Here is a 24,203-nt window from a genome sequence, read left to right as displayed (position 1 = left end):
AGCTGAAAGGGAGAAAAGAGATCTGGTTGAGTTAATGACAGCTGTTGTCCCTGAAGAATGACAATGGACTAAGCAATTGCTGACAGAAACAGCATCTGAGTGCAGAATGATCTCTAAAGCAGACCTTGAGAATAGAACATGCACATGCCAGAGTTATTTTTATTTTCTACATAACTAAAAGAAAAAAGTAGGAAAGTTCTGAATATAGATGTGCTGGGTTTGGCTGGGGCTGAGTTAATTTTCTTCACAGTGGCTGGTATGTGGCTGTGTTTTGGATTTTTGCTGACCACAGGGTTGATAATACAGAGATGTTTTTGTTATTGCTGAGCAGAGCTTACACAGAGCCAAAGCCTTTCCTGCTTCTCGTACTGCCACTCTGGGGAGGAGACTGGGGGTGTCTGGGGGGTTGGGAGGAGACACAGCCAGGACAGGTGACCCAAACCGACCGAGGGAGATTGCAGACAATGTGACATCATGCTCAGTGTATGCTCTGGGGGGAAGGAGGAGGAAGAGGGGGGTGTTTGGAGTGATGGAGTTTGTCTTCCCCAGTAACCATTGCATGTGATGGGGCCCTGCTCTCCTGGTGCTGGCTAAGCACCTGCCTGCCCATGGGAAGCAGTGAATTAATTCCTTGTTTTGCTTTCCCTATTAAACTGTCTTTATCACAAACCTTGAGTTTTCTGGCTTTTGCCCTTCTGATTCTCTCCTTGATCTTGCTGGGGGAGGGAGAAAGCAGCTGCTCTACAGAAATTGTCATTTATGGCTGCACTGAAGAAATAATTAGAAAATGACGACCAACAACAGCATAGATATATGGGAATAGATGAAAATAAAAATCAGTCAAGTAAGAGGATTAGCAGGGAGCAAACTTTTGTAGACCTGGCTTTTGGTGTCCTCAGCTTTGAACTGAAGCTGCTCGGTATTATTAATGATTAATGGATCGAGCATTAACTAAGAGTAAACTGTGTCATAGTAACTCTATGAGTAATTAAAACAAAGGTTCTATTTTACATTTAAATTAAGAAATATCTATAGAAAAATAAATTGGGGGAATATCAATCAAAGCTTTTAACATAAATATATGTTAAATTGGGGGAATATCAATCAAAGCTTTTAACATAAATATATGGAAAATAGAAAATCATAGACCCTTTTAGGTTGGAAAAGGCTTTTAAGATCATCAAGTCTAACCCAGCACTGCCAAGTTCACCACTGAACTATGTCCCTAAGTGCCTGGGGATACATGTCTTTAAACGCCTCTAGGAATGGTTACTCAAACACTTCACTGGGCAGCCTGTTCTGGTGCTTGACAGCCCTTACAGAGAAGAATATTTTTCTAGTATCCAGTTAGTCTAAACATCCAAGCACAACTTGAGCCCCATTTCTCTTGGCCTATTGCTTGCTACTTTGGAGATGAGACTGAGCCCTCACCTGTGTAGAGCCTCCTGTCAGGTAGTTGTAGAGAAGGTCCTCCCACGCCTCCTTTTCCTCAGGCTATAAGATCCCCATTCCCTCAGACACTCCTCAGAAGACTTGTTCTCTGGTCCCTTTACCAGCTTCAGTGCCCTTCTTTGGACACATTCCAGCAAATAGTTGAATAAATTTACAGCATTTGCTCTTTAAAAATAGTATGCATATACTGCGATTTAAATTAACTCTGCCAATTAGAGTTTAAATGAGTTAATATAAAGTCTTAAGGTGATTAACCATCTGTCATTTCTCAAGTGATCTTAATGGAATAAGTCTTCCATATTACACATATAATTGCTATTAATTTTTGTCTTCTGCATGAACTAGAGGTGGGGGAAAAACCTTGTAATTAAGATAAACTGTAAGTGGGTATAAAAGTGTGTTGGCTATTGATAATTCAAGTAAATCTTATCTGTTGTCATTGCCACATCAGTTGGCCAGCTGGTCATCATGGTTCTGTAGTTCTATACCAAATCAATGGGAAGGAGACAGTAGGCCAAAGTTATTTGAATTCTTGAATGCAGAGAGATCAAAAGGGAAAAATACCTAATATGTTCTCTTTATTTAAATTATTTTCATTAAATCTGAGTTTAAAATTTCTTCAGTCAGCAATGAATATCTATTGCATCATGTTACAAGATTACAGTTGCAATAATGTATTCTATTTAGATTTTTGGGAACTTTTATGCATTTCTGCACCTTAAAGATGATCTCAGTTCTTATTTTCCAGTGTTGTTCATGGATGGTTCAGGAAAACTGCCAGTATAATATTTTTCATCCCTAAGTAAGTGATGCAACTCAGTCATCATTCCTATTTGCTATTGGATTGGATTATCAATATTTATTTTTTCTTTGACCTTTGCAGAATTTGGATGTTGGGAAGGCTTGCAGTATGCATGTAGGAAATGCTACAGAGACATTATTTTTAATCATAAAATACACAGTAGGAAGGATAGGGGCTGATGTTGCGTAGTGCTAATGAGGAGGCAGGTGTCACACCTTGTGGACAACATGTTAAATTTTACTAAGTTCAGCAAGAATCTCTGCACATATAGCAAATTTGGTAAGACAGGTCCACATCTGTCATTGCATTGAGATGCATCAGAGCATCCAGTGTGTTCTGATCAGTTTATGCTACCAGTCTCACTTTGTAGGGTGCAGTACTTCTACCTAGATACCCTTCTGAAGTAAAGTTTTTCTCAAGCAAGCAATATGGAATATCCTGAAATAGTATTTCAAAATAAATCAGAATAAAATAAATTCTTCACCTTTACTATATGTGCCTGTGTATATGTAGATATGTATGCGTTTATATATTTTTGTGTGTGTATATAATGTATTTGCACTATATATTTTTGTGTGTGTATATAATGTATTTGCACACACAAATATGCAGAAGTAAATCAATTGCTTTATCACATTTTTTTTTTTGCCTTTTAAAGTTGTCTGTGTCATAAGACCTATTTAATGAGGCATTCATATGCACTCACTGTTACTGCTGCTATTACCATGAGGCAATAGCAAATACTGGAGTTAAAATTTTTTCTCTTTCGAGAAAGATCTCATTCCAGGGATAGTTTAGTCAATATAGAGTATTTAAAACTTCATTTGATTCCCAGAACAGAGCTGTTACAAATTTTAACACTGTTGAGCATGAATCCTGGACAGTGCAAAATGGATTTCACATGTGTTAGATAATAAAGCTTTAGAATTCATCATTGAAACCAGTGCATTTGGTCTTTGTACAAGATGTTTATGCAAGTTCAGGTTGATAAATCATTAAAATTTCTCTGAAAAATAATCTTTTATTTCTTTGCCTCTGTAATACTATTGTACCTGGCCTGTTCCTGTCTTCATTATGGTGTGCAGTTGTATAAATATGGAATATTCATTAAATGTGTCACATAATTTCTAAAGATTTTTGAAATAAATGGCCTTGAGAAATAAAATTTTAACATTTCTAAATTAGGCAAATAATGTTTCTAAACTGTTTTTTGAGCTTTAAAAACATATTGCAGGTTCTCTTTTAATGATTTTTCTATAAATTGCTTTTTTGCTTCTTTGTAATGCATGGTCCTATCTGCTTCTGCAGTTTCTGATTTGGTATTAAAGATTGCTCAACTCAGGCTCTGCCACTTTCTCCCTTTTCTTTTAAGGTGGCTTTCCAAGTGTTTTATTAAAAAAAGGAAACAAAGTGATATGCATGAATTAATGGAGGATTATGAACAGAACACCACCCTTTTTATTATTAATAAGTATTTCTGTTTTAACAAAGCTGAACAATCTGTCTTATCACTAGTGATAAGCCTGTTTCGGGTGGTCTCTAAATTGGTGTGGATAGTGTGCCAAGTGCTGAAAGAGCAGATGTAGTGACATAGTTTATTGAGGATATTTTCACGCATAGTTTAACTGCATAGTCAGTCCATAAAAGAGCCACTCCTGAAGTTTAAGCTGTCTGCTCTGTTAGGTGTCACTTAGAAAGCAATATGAAGAAACAGTGTTTAAATGGTTTTGTGTTATCGATCAGATGATACAGAGAAGCAAATTTAGATGGATTGTAAAACTCACTAATCCATTTTTTCTGATTTTTTTCTATTCCAATTATATTAAAATCTCCTCTAATTGAATCACAGAATTTCTCCTAACTCTAAAACATTTTCGTCCTAAAAATGACATGTAAACTTCAATCCCAGAATCATTTATCAGTCCATGAATTTTTCATGAGTCAGTAATATGTGATTTAAATAAAAAGATACCTTAAGTTTGAGCAGATAATCACGGAAGAAATAGTGATGGCTGTTTCAATACAGTTTGTACAGAAGTATCCTCCATGAACTTTCTTACCGGAGGATAAGAAACCCCGAAGTTTACACAGAGTAGTATACCAGGCATATTACTTTTGCATCAAAGTCCTGTTATTTAGCCGATGGAAAGTTAATTTCATTAATATTGCATGCTTTAAGAAAGAAACCCCATCTTTAAACACTCAGTAGTTTTTCCTAGCCCCAAAACAGATGTTAGGAAGGCATACTCAAATGTAGCAGTTCATCTCTTTATAAGAAAGACATACATCTGTGCACATGATCTTCAAGGCTCTGGTCCTGCAAACCCTTATGGGCTTTCAGAGCTGTTTCAGCCACACACAAGAGCCCTTCCTCTTGCTGTGGCAGTCTGCAATCACCTGCTGCCCTCTAATATACTCTTTTCCCTCGTTAAGAGCTGCTGTACGTGCCAGGGGTGCTTCTGCACTCTTAAGGCATGTGATGGATGACTGTGCTTCCTCTTTGGACATGATACTTAATTTGTCAAATGTAGTTATTTAAGATGAGCTTACCCGTGTGATGTATTGTTGTAGCGACCCTTCCCCCAGAGATACCAAGATAATGGCTTTGCAGGATATTTTGGCCTGCTGAATACATTTCACATATTCCCATAGTTATTTTCTTCTTGCGTGTTATTTAAAAATTACAAAATAAATAATAATTAATATTTAAATAAAACATATTTAAATAATATTATAATATTAGCATAAAATAAGAAAGCCAGGATACTGTTACAATATAGATTATATTTCTTTACCTAATTTGCATGACCATTACTTTATTTATTTTATGCAGTGTTTCACATAAATACTGTTCCAGCCAGTATAAGACATTTCACTATGTTAGGAGGTCAGAGTCAAATATTTTTAAGTGGGTTTTAGAGGGGCTGGATCATTTGGTGAACAATAACAATTTTAGTTATTCGCACTGAGAGCAAAGTAATTAAATCTCATGCTGGAGGGCAAAGGCCTGAAGCCTGTGCTCTGCTGCATCCAGTGAGGGTTGAAGAGAGCATGACTGGAGATACAAGAGACAAAAGTCCTTGTTTAGAAGAGCGATATTGGGTTAATGTTATTAAAAACCAAACAAATAAACAACAACAGCAAACCCACAGAAATAAAATTAAACTTGTGTGGCATTTAAAATTCATTAGTTAGATTGAGGTGAATGGTTCCCTCTATTAAACAACAGGTCCTTGCCATTACTAGAGGAAAATTTACCTCTACTGATGGATCGGATATATGCCATTCTGCCAGTTTTATACTCCTATAGTTTATGGCCACTACTGAAATAGCAAGTTGAAAATTTCCATAGTGATTTGCAAATGTTAAGAAATTAATTTTCTTGACAACTCAGTGGGATATGTGCAGTCATTATTTATAAAGAGGAAGATTTAGAGCAGTCTTCCCACTCAAAATGAAGTAAGAAAGAACATCTGATTCCAGATTTAAGATTTGTGCTAAATAGCCAGAACTGGTCTAAGCTGCACTAATAAAATCCACTAAAACCTGGGCAAAATGATAGCTATGAAAACTTCACATGCAGGTTAGTCTATGTGTGCTGATTAAAATTAGATGTCTTTATGTTCCCCAAACAGCTGGTTTTCCTGAAATTTAAATTTCAGGGCTCTGAAATTATATGTGGATAGTGAATACTGTTCATTTAACAAAAATGCAAGGAGTATTTCCAGAAGATGGAAGCATTTTATTTTGACGCCTACAGACTAAGATATTGCATTTTGAAATAATAGACCTTTTCATGTATCATTTTGAGATGACACTTTAGGGCATCTTATTTTAAGATTCCATTTACCATTTCTTAAAAATAACAAACTAAAACATTAAAATGTTCTGTAACCTAAATGCTTAAGTAGCCCTCTTTTTTTTTTTTTATTTCTTTATTAAGTAAGACTTGCTCTGCCAGTCAACACAAAATCACATTCTCCAAACTGTTAATTTATTCCCAAAAGGGCTATCTCCTAGTATGTTCTAGTCACCAGACTGAAGAATCTCATCCATCACACCCTGGTGCTAGGACATGCCATGCTAAAAGTCCTTTAAAAAGCAGACAGACCTCTGTTTTCAGGTTATTTATTTCAGTAAAGCTCTTTGTATGAGCTGAAGGGAAGGAAAACACGGGCTGCACTTTGAGGACCTGCCTTCTGCCTTTTGCAGCTTGGAGCTTGAGTCTCGCACCATTAGTCAGCTTTCTGAATGAAACCCTAAGAATCCTGCAGAATATAAACCTGCATGAATAAAATATACAGCAGAAGTAGCATATGGATTTTCAGTATGCTAGCCAGCTCTTTGGCAAATGTTTATGAGAATACTGTAGCTCACATAGAAAGCGTAATGATGGTGGCTAGTTGTTAATGAAAGTGGAATTATGCTGCAATGCAATTACTGCATTATGTGATAAAAATAGATACCCCTGTCTATCTCATGGTCACATGTTCACATAGTATTGCTAGTAAATACTACTGTGTTTTTCTCTTTTTAATCTGAAAACTTATAAAAAGCTCCTATTTTCTTGTGGTTTTAAAAATTCAGGACTATCTCATTCTTGCTTCCCTTTTCAGAGCATGACGAATGTGCAACAAACCAACACAACTGTGATGAAAATGCGCTCTGTTTCAACACCGTGGGTGGGCACAACTGTGTCTGCAAGCCGGGTTACATGGGAAATGGTACCATCTGCAAAGGTAAGCTGCTGGAATCCTGAAGGGGATGCTCTGTCATAGTTGATACAGCTCCGGTTGTTTGCCTTGAACAAGATTGACAAAATGCCAGGCTAGACACTTGCGTCCTTCACCTATATGATCTTCACAGGCATATATACACTGGCTTTGCATTTGGCGGGTTGCAGTAATTTGAAGATGGTGCATACATAGATAGTAGGTCCTAAAATTTAAAGTAGTTATGTTTGATTTTTTTGTGTCTGCAGTTTCTATGCATGGTACACCATACAAGGAAACCTACAGTTACCAAGAAAGTTATGTCTGTGAAAACATTGTCAGATTTACATTGTCCATGGTCAATGATTTGCTATTTTACTTGGATGAACTAAAAATTGTTTGGTATGTCTTGTTATCACGAGAAAAGCAGTAGATATGGGTACACAAAACCTTCACTACAAGTGAGGCGGTGTCATGTTCTAACATTCTGATTCACTGCTGAACATTAGAACTTAAATTTTAAGTCTTAAAAAGATGCTTTCCCAGAGGTACAATGCTGCTTTTATTCCTGTTGCATTTGACATCAGAAGAAATTATACTTGGTTGCTGGGCCCAAATCCTTGGAAGTTCTCAAGCTCTGAGCACAGGATATAGAGTGCTTGAAAATAAAAGTAGTGTAGCTTTAGGGGAATGAGCTCAGACACAAGAAGTGGGACAGATGCAGCAATATCATACTCGGTGTTCCTTAAGGTTGTGCCTTTGTGCTCTTGATCTCTTAGATGTCAGAATCTAAGAGTCCAGAGTTAACATTGGTCATGCTGCCTTTTGCCAAATCTAAGTAACACAGAATTTAATTGCTGAGTTTGATTAAGGTCTTGGCACTAGTCATTCCATCATCTGATTTTAACAGTACAATTTTTCTATATATTCCAAGGACAAGCTCTTTGTAAAACACGGCAGCCTGATTTACTTCCAGTCAAACAAATGAGTAGAGGGAGATGTGTCAGCAAGTATGTCCTTTTGTTCTGGGCTCTCTGGGGAATAAGAAGAAAGTCTTATCCTGATGAGGTTTAAACCCAAAGCACCTTCTTTCAGAAGAGCACAGCTCACTCCTGTGCTGTGCTTGGTAGTAGTCCCAAATTCTTCTCCTGAAAGTGGTTTCCTTGGGTCGAAGAGGAGGTGCATAACCCTACAGCACTGTGTCCAGCTCTTCTGAATAAGACCTCTGATGGAAGATGGTGCATTCCTGTACACCATGCACTCCTGGACTGGGAAGCTTCAATGTCAGTGACAATGGTCTCACACCCAAAGGCTGGTGTCTCAAATCTGAGAGCTGGATAGCTCAAATCTGTAATAGTTTTCTATCAGATGAGCCATAAGACCTCAGCAGTGGTACTGTTACACAGGGCACCTCTGCCTGGTTACGAGTGCAGGGCTAGGCCAGTGCCCTGAAGCAACTCTTTGTGTAAGTTATGAATTCCATCTGCCTAGTAGTTTCACCTACAGTTTCTCCTGGCCAGAGCATACATATGCAATCAGAGCAACTAACAGCTATGTTTTCAATCAGAGCTGGTTGCATTTCTGGGTCCACAGAAGTGGCTCTTTAAAGCATACACTCCTGGAGAGTGCTGCACCAAAGTACATAGGTGCAGCATGCCAGAGAACAAATCCAAGGATCGACTTTAAGCTCTAAATGCTGAAAGTTTTGAAGTTCTTTAGAATCCCTTGAGACAAAATTAGTATTTTTATTGTTTCTATTAAGTTACATAATAAGACTGAGGTAGCCAGACAGTTTAATATTCAGTTGTGCCTATTATGTTCAGGCCTTTATTTGGGTAGCAGAACAGACCAGCACTGCCCTAGGAAGAGTCTGTTCCAAGGGAAGGTGTCTTTCACTGCTTCCCAGTGCATGTGAAGTAGCACATATGGGAGCTGTTGTCTTCAGATGATTTACTCTAATCTCCTTCTGTAGCTTGTCAGCCCATCTGGCCAGTGAGGCAGGGGGGCCATAAACCATCTCTTTGTGACCTCTATCCTTAGGAGAAGGCAGTCTCTGCACAGCCTTCTGTGCCAGCCTGCAAGCAGACTGTGTCCACCTGCAGGATTGCTGAGTCTGATTCTCTTACCCATATATTGTGATTTTGCATTTTGCAGCATTTTGCAAAGACGGGTGTAGGAACGGAGGAGCCTGTATTGCTTCCAATGTGTGTGCCTGCCCACAAGGCTTCACTGGCCCCAGCTGTGAAACTGGTAAGATTATAACTTAATTTACAATGAAGATAATCCAAGGAAGATGTTTAAAGTAATCCAAGAATAAAGGAGAATTTAAGTTTGTGCCCTGAAAGAGGAATCTGCCACTAAAACGTTACTCACTTTTCTTATATAATTCCCAAGAGAATATATTACAGCAATTCTAATTAGAAGCACATGGACTGCAAAAATTAGAACATGAATTAAGACATCTTGGGTTTTGATGTTTCATAATTAATAAGATTATTATGGACTTGCTTTTCACCTCAAATGGCCTTTGGTGTCTCATATAAATAACAGATAATCTGACATCTGGAAATAAATTTGAGTAACTGATTGCTTCTGTGCTGTATATGTGTTCCTGGGTCAGTAACCCACCTTCATTCTCGACATTATTTGAAGACTTGTGATTAACCCTGCTTACTTTACTCAGTGTTACGGCAGGTTTCAGTGTTCCTACTGCTTCTACCTCCTTTCACAAGAATGCCTTTATCTTCCCCTGCTACCCCTGAGGACGGCAGCTCCACAAGGCTTTGTTTTAGAATATTATTTTTTACGTCTTGGATCTAATCAAATTATATTGCCCAGCAGAGTATGTAGAATGTTAATTCTTAGCATCTCAAGTGCCTGTAAATAATTTTTCAAAGTTCAAATGAATTGCTTTAGCACCTTTATTTATTGCTGCAGAATTTTTAAATGCAGTCTAAGCATACTTGCCTCCAGGAGGTAAAGAAAGAGAGCTTGCTTAGATTAATTGGCTTCAGTAGGCCTAATAAAAGGGCAGTCTGCCACCCATGATTGACTATTGTTGTTGTTCTATATTGCCTTCAGTAAATCTTCCAAACTGTAGAAAGGAGGTCATTTGAGCAAGTATTGCTTTTATCTGACTTGTAAACATATCCAGTTTAATGAAAAACACAGACCAGTCTGAATTCTGTATTACCTGGTCTGTTTGAGAGGTGAGAAATGTGGTTGTTTTCATTCTTCTGTATTTGAGCAGATATTCCCACGGAGCATAGGAGGGATGTTATGTGAAAAGCAGCATTCTAATTGCTCATCTATTTCTAAAACAATGTTAAAAGAGCACGTTTTCAAGTATTGCTCACTACTTCGCAGGCTGCAATTACCATAGTACAGGGTACCAAGGTCTCTCCATTGTAACACTGCTTAGAACAAATTGTATGCTAAGTTAATGCTCAAGTATTAAAACAGTTAATTTGTTTTAGTAATAGCTCCCTTGTACATTCCTTGAACCACTCTCCTGCTGTCAACTAAATATAACATGTATAGTTTTGAAGTGCATAATCATCTTTTGCGGCTTTATGCTCCTATCTCAAGTGTGTAGGCTAGAAGCATATTTGCTTTAGTTTCCTCTAGTCAATAGCCACTATCAAAGACAGATCTTACTGGCTTTTCAGAATTGACCCTGGAAGTCCTGTCTGTGCTCCCATCTTTATAGGACAATCCAGGGACACTCAGTCGCGAATCCAGTAAATTCAAGTACCTTAAGCTAATTTAAGTTAGATTAACTTCATTCAACCTCATATGTCCTTCAAAATAATCTGAACTGCTGGCCTAACTTCCCATCCTTCCTGCCCTTCAGGAAACATACAGGGAGGCAGGCAGAGGCTTGGAGCACATCTTGTGCCTTTCTGAATACCTGATCTCAATGTTTAACGTCAGGTTAGTATGGTGGTGACCTGTGACATAGCTAGTGATAATGTGATGTGGAGTCTATTTGCCAGCAAATAGACAGTGTCACAGCTCAGTTTTCTGATGAGAAGACCCTCTCTCCTGTTTAATTTCTGTTGAACATGATATTTTTTTCTACTGTAGAAATAAATAATGTTAGAGGTTAGCCACAGGAACACAGGTCTGGCCACCTCATGTGGAGACCAATATTCAGAGTAGGATTGTCATCTGCTTGTGAATGGCTTTGATACATACAGTCTGAAATGCGGTCAGAGTGGCAAATGGAAGAACTATCTGGTGGGTAAAGAGTAAAAGCTGATTTTTTCTGAGACTGCACTGTCAGAAAAATGGTGCTGTATACAGCCATAAAAGAAAGCTGGAGCTTCAAACAGTACACATTCACTTGTAGTGAATGTAACAGAGTTTGCTAAAGGTACTTCTTGTTAGGCTTGAAATGTTTCAAGATGTTCGTACTACAAATAATTTATGCTGGAAGTTTCCCTTTGAACAGTCTCTGTATCTACAAAGGTGATGCAATCTTCTCAAGGCAGATATCTTCCACTGCAGTCGCATATAGAGAAGGAGGAGGATTGATGTAAGGGTGCCAAATCTATTTAAAAATTGCACATCACTTATTTTTGTTTATGCTACACATATTTTAAAACTGCTTATTGAAGAATCTTGGGAATTTTAACTTAAAATATACAGTTATGTAGACATTGTCAGCTGGTGCTGAACCTCTGAATTAATTAGCAGGAGATTGAATCCACACGCCAGCAATAACCTAGAAAATGAAATCATCAGTTCTTACTGTTTCCTTCTGTTTAAGACTTCTACTTAAATAATTTCCAGAATCATAGAAAAGAAAGGACGAAGTTGGAAAGGACCTCCTGAGATCATCTTGTCTAATCCCCCTGCTCAGACCAGGGTCAAATACAACTGGCTTCTACAGCTGGCATACTGGACTGTACCCTGATGGATTTGGAGTGTTTTCAGGCTTGGAGACTCTACAAGTTCTCTGGGCAACCAATTCCAGTGTTCAATCACCCTCAGAGTACAAAAAAAATTCTTTTACATTATGTACACATGAAATTTGCCATGTCCCTAGTCCCTTTTCTGGACATGACTGAGAGTTTCTGGCTTCCTTCAACACTGTTAGGTATTTATACACATTGATATACACAGTCTCCCCTCAGCCTTTTCATTTCCAGGCTGAACATTGTAGCTCTACTAGCTTCTCCTGGTGTGACATGCTCTGCTCCATTAATCATCTTCACAGCACTGCACTGGATTTACTCTATGTATCTCCTGTATGAGGGAATACAGTGCAAGATCCAGCACTCCAGAGAGGATTCTAGCACCATGAAATAGGGGGGCACGATCGTGTTCTGTGTTCTGCTGGCAGTATTCTTCCTAGTGCAACTCTGGCTGTTGGCCACCTTTGCTGTAAGTGCACAATGCTGCCTCATGTTCAGCTCATGTCCACCATCACCTACAGATTGTTTTCTGTCAAGTAACTTCTCCACTGCCCTTCTGGTGCCTGAGGTTGTTTCTTAAGAGTTGCAGGACTTTGCATTTCCCTCTGAACTTGAAGATGTTCCCTGTGGCCAGTTTCTCCAACCTGTTCAGGTCCCTCTGAATGTCAATAAAGCTATCTGGCGTAGCAACGTCTCCTCCAAATTTTGTATCTGAAAATGTGCTGAGGGTGCTTTTCTGCCTTGTTGTTAGATGTTAAGCAGTCCTGGCCCAGCACCTGGTGTTTACCTGGGTGTATGTTGATAAGTGGCTAGTCTCCAAATGGATGTCGTATAACTGATCACAGTTCTCTGACACTGGACATTCAGCAGATTTTCAGTCTATCTCACTGTCCATTTATTTAGCTGCACTTTTTAGTTTCTCTCAGGATGTTATATGAGTATCAAAACCCTTACTAAGGTAACCAGCACGTACTGCTCTTCTCTCGTTCTCCAAACCTAGGCATCTTGCTTTAGAAGTCTATCAGGTTGGTCAGGCATGATTTCCTCTTCGTAAATCAGTATTGACTGCTCCAAATTACTGTCTTGTCCTCAATCTGTTTAGGGGATACCATCATCTTCCCAGGGGTGGAGGTGAGGCTGACTAATCTGTAGTTCCCTGGATCCTTGCTGTTTTCAAAGAAGGATATTTGCTTTCTTCTGTTTCTGAGGAGCTTCTTTCAGTCACCATGTGTCTGACACCATGACCTTTCAAAAAGAGTTGAGGTTGGCCCCAAGTGTGACATGATCCAGCTTCCTCAGCACCCTTGAGTTTATTTAGATATTGATCCTTCTCCACCATGGGTAGATGTTTCTTACTTCAGACAGAATTTTCCACTATTCTTGGTGATGGTGGGACACCTGAAGGCAAATCTTACCTATAAAGACTGAAGTGGAGAAGGCATTAAGCAGCTCACTGTTTGGAATTTCCTTTCCAAAATCCATCCTTGCATACTCAATCAGTATTTATATTTCTCCCAAAGCCCGAGAGGGATGATGCTGTCCGTGCTTAGGTCCTGCCTGTGCAGCCTAAACTCAGTGCAGCTTTTGCAAAGAAAGGTGAACTCCTGTGTAAATAAGAATGGCTTCATAAATTTTTTTGCTTCCAAAATGATGTTTCTGAGGTGTCAGTAGGAGTCTCATTTCTGTTGGAAGCTTAAGAAGGAGAATCAACTGTTACTGCTGGTTGGCTATTTCAGTGTGCTGTATTCACTGTGGACTGTCTTGTAGTTAACAGAGCACAGCGCTGTTACAACACCTTTGAATGATCTGTTGGGAGCCTTTTAGATTAAACATGGCTTGTGTCATGTGGAAATGGACCAGTGGAATGAGGCAGCAGATGGAAGAATCATATGCAGATATATCAGCTTATAAGACCTTTTTAAAAAATAGGTATTAAGCCATAAAAATGAGACTAAAAGTCATCAAGTCACAAAAATGAGTGGGAGAATTTCTATGTCTCTTCCCAAAGGATACAGACTGAGACATTATTAATGTTGGGGATGCATTTGTTGGCTTAGGGAGGCAGTGTTTATATATTAAAAAAATTTCGAGTCTTAAAAGGCACACCAGCAGTTTATCAAGTAGAGCAGGTTTGTGCAGTGTAGAGATGAGACTGCCCAGCAAATATAGAAGTATTTGTGCCTGGTAAACTTTTTAAAATACCTGATATAATACTGTCTTCTTTAATTGCAAAATTAGGAATTCTTCAACTGGCATTTTTAAGTGCTGTCTTGAATTGTATTTGAAGTGTGCTATATTTTAGAACTCAGAACAGGATGACTTTGTTAGATTTGCTTGATGATAACACCTCTCCTTTAATTTGGTGACAAAGCTTTAAGAGTGTGTAGAAATTGCTTCCTCCGCTGTTGCTGACTCCAGGACGGTGTAGATAAATGTAGACGAGAGATCTCTGAAGTTAGGTTTTAGAAGATCAGGTTTATTGTAAGGGATGTGAGGCCTTGCTCTGAGCCGCCAGGCTGCAGCTCGTGGCAAGGCCTAGGAAGGTGGGGGAAGGGAGAGGTTGGGAGTGGAGGAGAGCAAAAAGCAGAGAGAAGAGCAAAGAGCAAAAAGCAAAGAGCAAAAAGCAAAGAGCAAAGAGAGAAAGAGCAAAGAGGCCGAGCCACCTTCGCAGCCCCCTGATAAGGGGTCTGGAGGTGGGCTGGAACAGGACTTGTGCCAATGGGGTTACAGATACCTGATACTTCAGGGGAGGGGTACAGGTGTGGGATGAACCATACATTGGGGGTGAGACAGGACATTCCATTTGACCTGGGTCTGGCTGCAGGTGACCTTCAGCTGGTCACATAACTGTTTTCCCAGACATCCAGTATCTAATACATCTCAAACATCAAAACTTACTTTCAATTCTATCTCACTTACAGGTTTCTCATTCTCAGAATATAGGCAATCATATTTATAGGGTTTTTTGGCTTCATCCTCCCCAACAAGAGTGGATTTGTTCTCTTACTATATATGCATATCCATATCTGCTAGTGTATGCATACAAGATTACTGCATTTTTGCTGCTTGTCTGCTTCTTTTTTTGAGTTTCCAGGCTTGTTTTGTGCTTTGAGTATTCCTATGGACAGCTTTTAATTATGCATGAGATCAAAAAGCAGAGTTTTGCTACTAGTTTTGATGTAGTTTTTGTTAACAGGTGGCTGCAAGTTTTTGTATTATTTTCTGCTATTTGAATTTCCTGCTAATGAATTTTCCTTGGTTATTGCAGGAATCATGTCCACCTGTTACTAAACAATCCATGTTCAAGCTGTTGAAAATAAACTGGCAGACAAAGCTGTTACCTTTGAAAGCAATTATTGAGAAAAACTTTAGTTTACAGATTCTACATTAATTCACCCATGCATTATTACTAATATTTGGCTTAATTAAAGGTGTAACTGAATTTATGGAAAAAAATGGTGCGGGATGGATGAGGGTGAGATGACACTCTCTCACCTATCCATATATCCAGATATCCAAAGTCAAGGATAAGAAATTATTTGGATCTCTGTTTTTTTTGTTTTTTTTTTTTTTCCCTTTTTCTTTTCCATGTAAGCAAAACTTGCCCCTCAAGGGATGTTGCTAAAACACATTCTTGCAACATTTTTTGTTCAAAATACTGAAATATGACTCAGAGAAGTGATTTCGACAAATAATTGTTATAGATCAGATCTTGTCAGTTCTGTGCTACTTTCTATATAAACTAGATAATTAACATGCATGACTATTACTCTTCCCAGCAAATCCAAATTAATTTGTTCATGTGCACTGATCCTAATAATAACAGACCTCAGGTTATTAAAGGCTATTATTATTCCTATTTCAAAGAAAGCTTTTTAAAATCTTACAATTTCCCATTTATTAGGAAAAATATTTTACAGGTATTGGAAAAGAATACTTTATCAAACTAACCAGAGAATTGGTTACTTTGCTGAGTTTGCAAAAATTCAGTGGTTTAATACTTTTAGCATGACAAGAGAACTGTTTCCATTTACTGTCTTGATCCCTTGTGTTCCGTTAAAACAACCACAATCGTCTTGTGGCAAGGTAGGCTCTGAAGGTAAAGCTGTGACACAAATGGTGTTTGAAGCCTATAGAGTTTGAACCAAGGCTTTGAGAACCAAAATTACTTTTGGCAGAATTCTTAAGAATTCTTGGCTACAGTATTCGTAAGATATGGGATTATCATAGTCAGAACTTTCTGAGTGACACAGGAATCTGCCATTTGCTCAGTTTTAAATTACGGGTAGCACATTGAGATTTACAACAATAATACCAAAAGGCTCGAATTTATGGTATAAGTATGCAATGTCCTTCACACAGCTAGAGTAAGAGGTGTGCCCTTCACAGTCTAGCAGGGGAAGCCAGTCGTGTCCTGAGGTAGATAAGTATAACAACAAACTCTGAGCAGAAAGCATATTAGGATTAATATTTTCATTCTCTGAAATCCTTAAGGGATTACTGGGGGGTTTAGTGAAGGAACAAACAAGAGAAGGGAGCAAGAGAAGTGGAATAAGCATAAAGGCCGCACAGGCATGAACTGTCCAAAGCAAGAGTTATAGGAAGAAGAAACACCTCTCCTATTTCATTTGTTTTCATAGTTCCCTTGACTTGTTTGGAATTTGGTGTCTTGAGTATTCAGGCTCCTGGGTTTGAGCTCCTAAGTTTGAAACTTAGAAGTTAGAGGGTACTTTTATCAGGGAATGTTTTATTTACATTAAGGATCTGACTTCAATTCATGTAAATAAGAGAAAGTTGAGCTACTCTGTAGAGTCTGGAAAAAACTTCTGCAAACAAATAGTTCTTAAGCATGATTGGCAGCACAAAACATTTTCATAGAGGCCAGTGTGCCATAGGAATTCATTATGTTCTGAAAGTCAGGCCTTTGGAGTCATTGAAGTCTGGCAATTCAATGACAGTAATTTTCAAAGTTTGTGGACTTACAAACTTTTCCTTTGGTGCAGAAAAAAAAAAAAAAAAAATGCCCAGGAGAGAGCCCAAAGAAAATTAATTGTGCCTTTCAAGTAGTTGAGATTCAGCTTGGATGATGAGCTGCATGCTGCTATTGTCCTGCAGCAGGGCTGAGGCTTTGGTGTCAGGTCTGTGTAACCCAGGACCCTGGTTGTGGGAAAAGGTGAGTAAGGAGGGATTCTGGAACTACATGTCCAGCTCATTGCTGGCCTTTGTTGCCATAGCCTTGGGGAATCACTGCCATTTTTCTTATTTGAGTACTTCCAAGTGCTCTTCATTTTCTTGGCAAGTCTCCTAGCTTCCTGCCCTGTTGAAATCTGGATATGTGGCATGTTGGGTTCAGAGGTTTCACCTCTCCAGCCGTAGCTTAAATGTAGATGAAAACAGAGTTCTCAGTATCCTGTTTAAACAGGCTTAACTTAAACTTTAGCAATAAATATCTAAATAAATATCTAAATAATAAATATCTATCTAATAATAATAAATATCTTCTATGGTTTCCATTTCAGCAGAAAGAGACAGACCCAGCTGCTAAAAGTAATGTAATGGTTTTACTGAGGATGTTGAAACATGCTTTATGACTTGCATCTCTGCTACATAAAGTCACTACTCAGCTTGCATAGGCTGAGTAATGAGTAGTGTGCATTATAGTCTTGCCTTTCTCAAAGATGGCAATGCTGCATGTCAACTACTTATTTCAGAAGCTAGAACAGTGTTTGAGCTAGCCTTGGTTTTTTGAGGTAATGCGTAACTAGTGTGTTTAGTGTTGCCCATAGGAAAAGCAAATAGTGGAATCATGAACAAAGTTATGGGAAGAATGCTATAACATCAACATCTGTGTCTTCTTTAAGCACAGTTACTAGTTCTAACTTAGACTAATATGTCACTATGATAAATTTCCATTAAGTTAACAGAACCCTAATAATGAGTTCTGAATATATAATTTTTTCTGCAGTCCTACCACTGAACTACAGCTATGCAATATGAAACAAGCATCTTCAGGTAGAATCTTTTTTGTTGACTTGAGGAGAGGTGGTAATACTTGATAGTAGTGCATGAGCACTACTACAAAGCCATACCAATGTATCAGTCATCTGATTGGTAACATTACTGCTTTCTTTGTGGTTCCAAATCTTTTTCATGCTTTCAAAATATAAGGTGACTTTTGAAATTTAAACAAGAACTTGTAAGGCATAGGCTAAAATCAAGACAGTAATTTGCACTGTCAGTTTACTATAATTTTTGTGTTGCACGGGGTGAAAACTTTTTACTAAATTTTACCTCCTGAGTTACTGTATGTAGTAGCTGCTTAGGCACTGTATATGCATAAGAGCAATATCTCAAATACTGAACTGTGCTCCCATGAACTACCTAATACAATACCTTGGTGGTGTAATCCAGTCCTTTCAAAACTTGGAAATTATATATATATATATATATATATATATATATATATAAACTTGCCTCAGTTTCAAAGAAATAGTTTCTCAGAACAGTAATTCTAGGAATTTGGACTTCTGCACTGCTTACATGCTTCTGGTTAACATAGTTTTCTGATGTACTGCTTAGGGCACAATATCTGTATCTGTTCCTGACTGGAGATAAATAGGGAGAAATAGCCTCACTCACAGAGCATGACTGTTCCAGGCAGACAGGCCTAATTTGTACTGTCAAATCTGATATTCCTACAAAGTTTCTGAAAAATCTCATTTGGCTGCTCTAGAGCAGAGAGTGCTTTTAGTTCCTGTATTTTTGTTCCTGTACTCCTCTTGATAAACCTTAAATAAATCATGAGGTTAGGAGCCATCTCCTTTCCAGCTTCTGTTCTGTTGATAAACTATACAGTAGTTAACTGTGCTGTAACCTTTTCCTCTTCTTAAATGCACTGTCCTAGCTTGGGCTTGGCCAGTGGCAGGTCCATCTTGGAGCCGGCTGGCATTGGCTCTGTTGGACATAGGGGAAGCTTCTGACCGCTTCTCACAGCAGCCACTGCTCTAGCCTCCCTGCCTTACAAAACCTGGCCATGCAAACCTAACATAGCATCTGTGTTCCCTTTGTCTTGCCTGAACATTCTCCATTCATTAGTATGAAGAGCATAAAGCAGTTAAAGTTTATTCTCCAGCTCAAAAGAATTTGGAAGATCCTTTACAAAGAGTACAAGAAACTACAGCACAGAGTTTCTGCTGAAACCCTTCTCAATGAGTTTTTTTTCCTCAAAAAAACCCCAAAAAACCCCAATAGATTTGAAGGATTTTAGTCAGAAACCTTTAGTCACCTGTGTTTGTGATGTTTACAGTCCAAGTTTAAATCCAGAAAAGACCGTTGCTGGAAAGAGAAGAAATACTGCATATTACTCAATACTAATAAAAATCTAGCAAATAATTAATTATTGTCATTTCAGTTGTTATTAGAATTAATAATTTCAGCCAACTTCAGCTAACTATGTTCCAGTAAAAGCCAAGTCTTTATATTTACTGTTAAGAGGAAGTTCAAAACAGAAAAAGAAAACATGATTGGCAATCTCAGAAACTGTGTTCAGCTAACCGCTGGAGAATGTGCCTTTCCTGCAAGGAATGCTCTATGTTAACAATGTTCCAAGTGTTAATTAAGGCTACAGAAAAATAGATATGCAGCCAATGAACGGGTTGCAAACTTTAAATAAATGGTATAGATAAGCTGTTTGTGAGATTCTGAAACTCGTGTTTGTGTACAAAACAACTTCCTGCTCTTCCCTTTCTCCAAATATTTTACTTGAAAGTGTATAATAATATTAAGTTAATGACTGGTGCTGGTGCTGTATCAAACTAGTATTTCAAGTATCCGTAAAATTCAAACATCCTTAGAGGGCAGCAGAACTGTATGGGGGCTATTATACTTCTACAAAAAACACTTGTGGTCTACATTGTGAGATATATCTGAAACAAATAATGCAAGACTTCAAGCACAGTATCACAAAAATATAGCATAGTTTAGATTAGAAGGGACTTTAAGACCATCTAGTTCCAGCCCCCCTGCCATTGGCAGGGATACTTTTCCCTATACCAGGTTGCTCAGAGCTCTGTCCAACCTGGCCTTGAACACCTCCAGATACGGGCATCCACAACTTCTCTGGGCAACCTCTTCTAGAGCCTTACTACCCTCATAGTAAATAACTTCTTCTTAACATCTGATGTAGACCTATTTTTAGTTTTCAAGCCTTACTACCCTCATAGTAAATAACTTCTTCCTAACATCTGATGTAGACCTATTTTTAGTTTTCAAGCCATTACCCTTTGTCCTGTCACTACACACCCTTTGTAAATAGTCTTGTCCAATCCTTTCAGATACTGGAAGGCCACAATTAGGTTACCCTGAAGTCTTCTCTTTTCCTGGCTGAACGATTCCAATTCTGTCAGCCTTTCCTCGTAGAAGTGCTTCACCCCTCTAATCATCTTGCTAGATCTCCTCCACCAGCACCCCCGAGTCCTTCTCAGCAGAGCTGCTCTGATCTGTTCATCCCCAGCCTGTGTTGATACCAGGGTTTTCCCCGACCCAGGTGCAGCACCTTGCACTTGGCCTTGTTAAACCTCTTGAGATTCCCATGGGCCCACAGCTCAAGCCTGCCCAGGTCCCTCTGGATGGTATCCTGTGCTTCAGATGTGTCAGCTGCACCACTCAGCTCAGTGTCATCTGCAAACTTGCTGAGGGTGCACTTGATCCCTTCATCCCTGTCATTAATGAAGGCATTAAATAACATCAGCTGCAGTATGGACAATTACTATCAGTGAGTGTCCTTTTGACTTCTGTCATCTAGTTGTGCTACCAAATAAAACAGGTGGGAGAGAAAGGGCAAGGAGTAGGTAGTAGAAGCACTGTCTCCCCAGTTTTGGAATCAAGCTACACAGGAAAAATTGAGTAGATGACAAAGTTTGTATAAGAAGACAATAGCAGAAGTCCAGGTGAGATGTATGGCATCTCATTTCTTCTCCCCTTTGCCCTCTGTTAAATATGTCAATAGCTGAGAGAAAACATGGTGGGGTTTATAGCATATTGTCTGTCACTGGGAAGTACAGTGAATTTGTAAAACCTAAAAAAAATCCTTTGACCTTTAAGGAGGACATATTCAAAGATGGCTCTCATTATATAGAAAAAAAAAAGGTTTAAAACTTGTCTTTGAGAGTAAACAAAAGAGATCTGCAGCAAGAAAAGAGGAAAGCCAGGATTCTGCAGATGAGATACTTTTACTTGGCTGCAGTGTTTGAAAGGGAGGTCATTCTCCCTGTTCTCACCTGAATTTTTATCAGATGAAAAATAAGCTCAAAAACAGCAGTGAGACGAGGATTGGTGACTTTAGAAGCTTGGAATGTTTACTTACTTTTCTTTGCTTTACATTTTTATTTATATTTATTCACAAAGAAAATATTTGACAGAATTTAAACAAAAAACAGCCATACTGAATTTAATGTGCATTCTGGATTTAGGCGTGAACCCTACTTATCTCATCCTTTCACTTTAATAGCTAAAGATGTCTTGCTGCTTCATCCTTCTGTGTCTTTTTCTCCATCTTCCTTGCCTGACAGTTTCTTGGGTGCATATAATTTCTTTCCTCCCTCAGCGCCATCAGTTTTAAATCAAAAAAGATTTTTTTCTTTGCTGAAGAGTCATGTACTGGGACTTATCTTTTTCTCTTTATATCTTTCTTTAGCTTGTTGCAAAACTACAACCCTATATGTAGCAGCTTAAGGAAAAAAAAAGGGGGGGTGGTGCGGGGCGGGGAGAAAGAAACCAGGGAAGAGAGAATACTGCAAAAGAACTCTAGGGAAACAGGATTTTCTTGTTATTTGTAAAAAACATCAAAATTCATCCGCTACTTAGATATTATTTGCTGTGGGGAAAAAAAGTCCTTTATTAAACATGAAATCTAAAGTTTCAGCTACATTCTTAAAATACAGTGGGCTATAAATAGAATGTGAATAGTGCAGCTGGGCAGGATTATAATAGACTTTTCTTCTGTTATATAAGGGAGAAAGGGATGACCTTCATCACTCACTGTAAGCTTTCTCATGAATTATGAGTCATTCAACTATTAGTGGAATTAAAATCTATAACACTGCCAATCATTGTCCTGTATCCCTATGGAGCTCTTCCTTTTGCTGTCAACATGAGGACGTCTGCAGTCTCTGCACATATCATGCCAATGATATCTTTATAGCCCAAGCAAAAAAACCAGTGATTTAGTTTCAAGCTGCTTCTACAGCAGGTTTTTCATATTTATATTGAGAATATTTATTGTTTTCTTGATGAGTTGTTGTCATCTGTAGCATGAAAGAATGATGTGTGTGGTTTTTCCTTTTTTTTGTGCTTCAGCGATTTTGTACAATCTCTACATGATTTGATGGTTCAGGAGTAGCAATGCAAATTAGTTGTCTATGGACTAAGAGTCCTGGTAAGAAGCCACTGGTAAGAAAATATAGGTAAGAATGTTTTAAACTTTAGCACAGACCAAAGAGTAGAGCAGGAGCCAAGCTCAAATCAGGGTGTAAAAACCAGTTTATACTTCCTCAAACCGTGTTTGAGTTGTTTTGAGGGCTCTTTTGTTTGCTTTCCATAAATTGCCTCTGAACTAAATGCTTGGAAATTTACTGTAATTCTTAACAGAGCTGATCTGAAACAACCTTTTACAAGGCTGAGAATATGCTTGTTGCATCAGTCTTTCATATGTGTAAACATCCTAACTTATGGTTATGACTGACTTGACTCCTCACTTGAGGAAACCCAAGAGCTCCTGTCAGTACACCATGCAAGTGAAGGCTTCCTTCACACCCACTGGAAAAGAGGTAACTTTGGGCAAAATTAGCTCTTCTTTTTTCAGATTAGTTCCCTTTTGTTTAGAACTCAGCTACCCTTATCTGTCTTTAGTGGCTAGCCACTAGTGTGTTAGTCCTGTTTCTCAGGTGCAGATGGAGTGATGTAACTGTCAGATGGCAGTAGGTGTCTAAAGCAGCTATGGCAATGTATTTCAAGGTATAAAAGTGTTTTTGCTATCTTGGAGAAAATGAGTACTATTCTTTTTCCAGAAAGGGCTAATGAGGAGATGGAAGCATGTGTTACAGTTAACATGAGACGCTGTACTGAGAATGATGAACACAGTGAAAGCAAAACCACCTCTTTGTCAACAACTAAAAATAGAGGCCCAATTCCTCTTAATTTATCTTTCTAATGAGGATTGGCACAATCAGTGTCACACAGTAGAGCTGAATAATATTTTACAGTATTCATGAATGCACCTACTTTATCATGGCCAATTAGGTGCTCTGAATTTCAATTGCTACAAATATCACTTCCCTTGATGATATTGGGTGTGCAATGGGAGGCATCGTTTCAATTATTGGAGTGATCTGTGATTGATCAATTTTTGACAACAAAGAGTTGTTCACAGGGCCACATGGTGAAGCAATCAGTGGAAAATTCCCTTTGATAACATTTCTGTCTAATTTTGGAGCACTGCCATTGCCACACATGAAATACCAACACGATTGGATTTCTTTTTCCTGGCATTTAGCAGGACCTATGGGGGTGTGCAGAAATCAATGGGGGATCAGGAGTCTGGAAAATTGCATACTTGAAGAATTAATGAACTATAATTCTGTATTACATTCTCAATCACATTTTGCTTCCTTTTCATTAATGTAACTAAATTAGTTTTCTGTGGACAGGGTACTTTATAAACTGCAATCCTGGTCTTGCTGGGATATTAAAAAAAAAAAAAAAAATACCTATTATAATAGTAGCTATTTTTTTCATGCAACATGACAGTTGGAAATTTTTAGTGAAGAACATATCTGCATCACATATCTTCGACACCACATGTTGAAGCAATTATAAGATGACTTAATCAGAAGCTCTACTAGATCTGGGAGGTGTTGAGATAGAAGCAACTCCAAAGACATTCCAAATACTTTTTTTTTTTCTTTTTTTTTTCTTTTTTTTTTCCCCCAAAATGGGCACAATTCGTTATCCAGGGGAGCAGGGAGAGGAAGGGCCACAGTCTTCACTCTTCTCTGAAGGCTGTATCTGAGATAACTGGTGTTTCTAGTGCTGTGTAGAGAAAGTTCTTTTGCTCTTGGAACAGTGTTATGGTAGGATAGAATTGTGAGTGACTCCTCTCCTTGCTGTGTTCCATGGGCCATCTGTAATCTTGTCCTTTATGATTTAAACTTGTAACTTGTTAATAAAATGTTGGGATGAAATTGTAATTAAAGTCAAGAATATTCTATGGTTTAATGACAACTTTGATGGGAGTACCTATACAGTGGAAAGAATGCCCTA

The 24,203-nt window shown here is 38.4% G+C and overlaps 1 protein-coding gene across 1 annotated transcript in view; it reads left to right on the top strand.

Moving 5' to 3' along the window:
• Positions 1–24,203, top strand: part of NELL2 (neural EGFL like 2) — a 139,846-nt gene that overhangs the window by 92,365 nt on the left and 23,278 nt on the right. Inside the window, exons 14-15 of the mRNA XM_040062577.2 lie at positions 6,871–6,993; positions 9,121–9,216. Of these exons, the coding sequence (XP_039918511.1) occupies positions 6,871–6,993; positions 9,121–9,216 (219 nt within the window). The remainder of the gene's footprint in view (positions 1–6,870; positions 6,994–9,120; positions 9,217–24,203) is intronic.

Source organism: Hirundo rustica, chromosome 4, assembly GCF_015227805.2.
Source record: "Hirundo rustica isolate bHirRus1 chromosome 4, bHirRus1.pri.v3, whole genome shotgun sequence".
In the NCBI taxonomy this organism is placed as follows: domain Eukaryota; kingdom Metazoa; phylum Chordata; class Aves; order Passeriformes; family Hirundinidae; genus Hirundo; species Hirundo rustica.
Note: the sequence above shows the minus strand (reverse complement) of the source record. Positions and strands in the feature narration are given on the sequence as shown.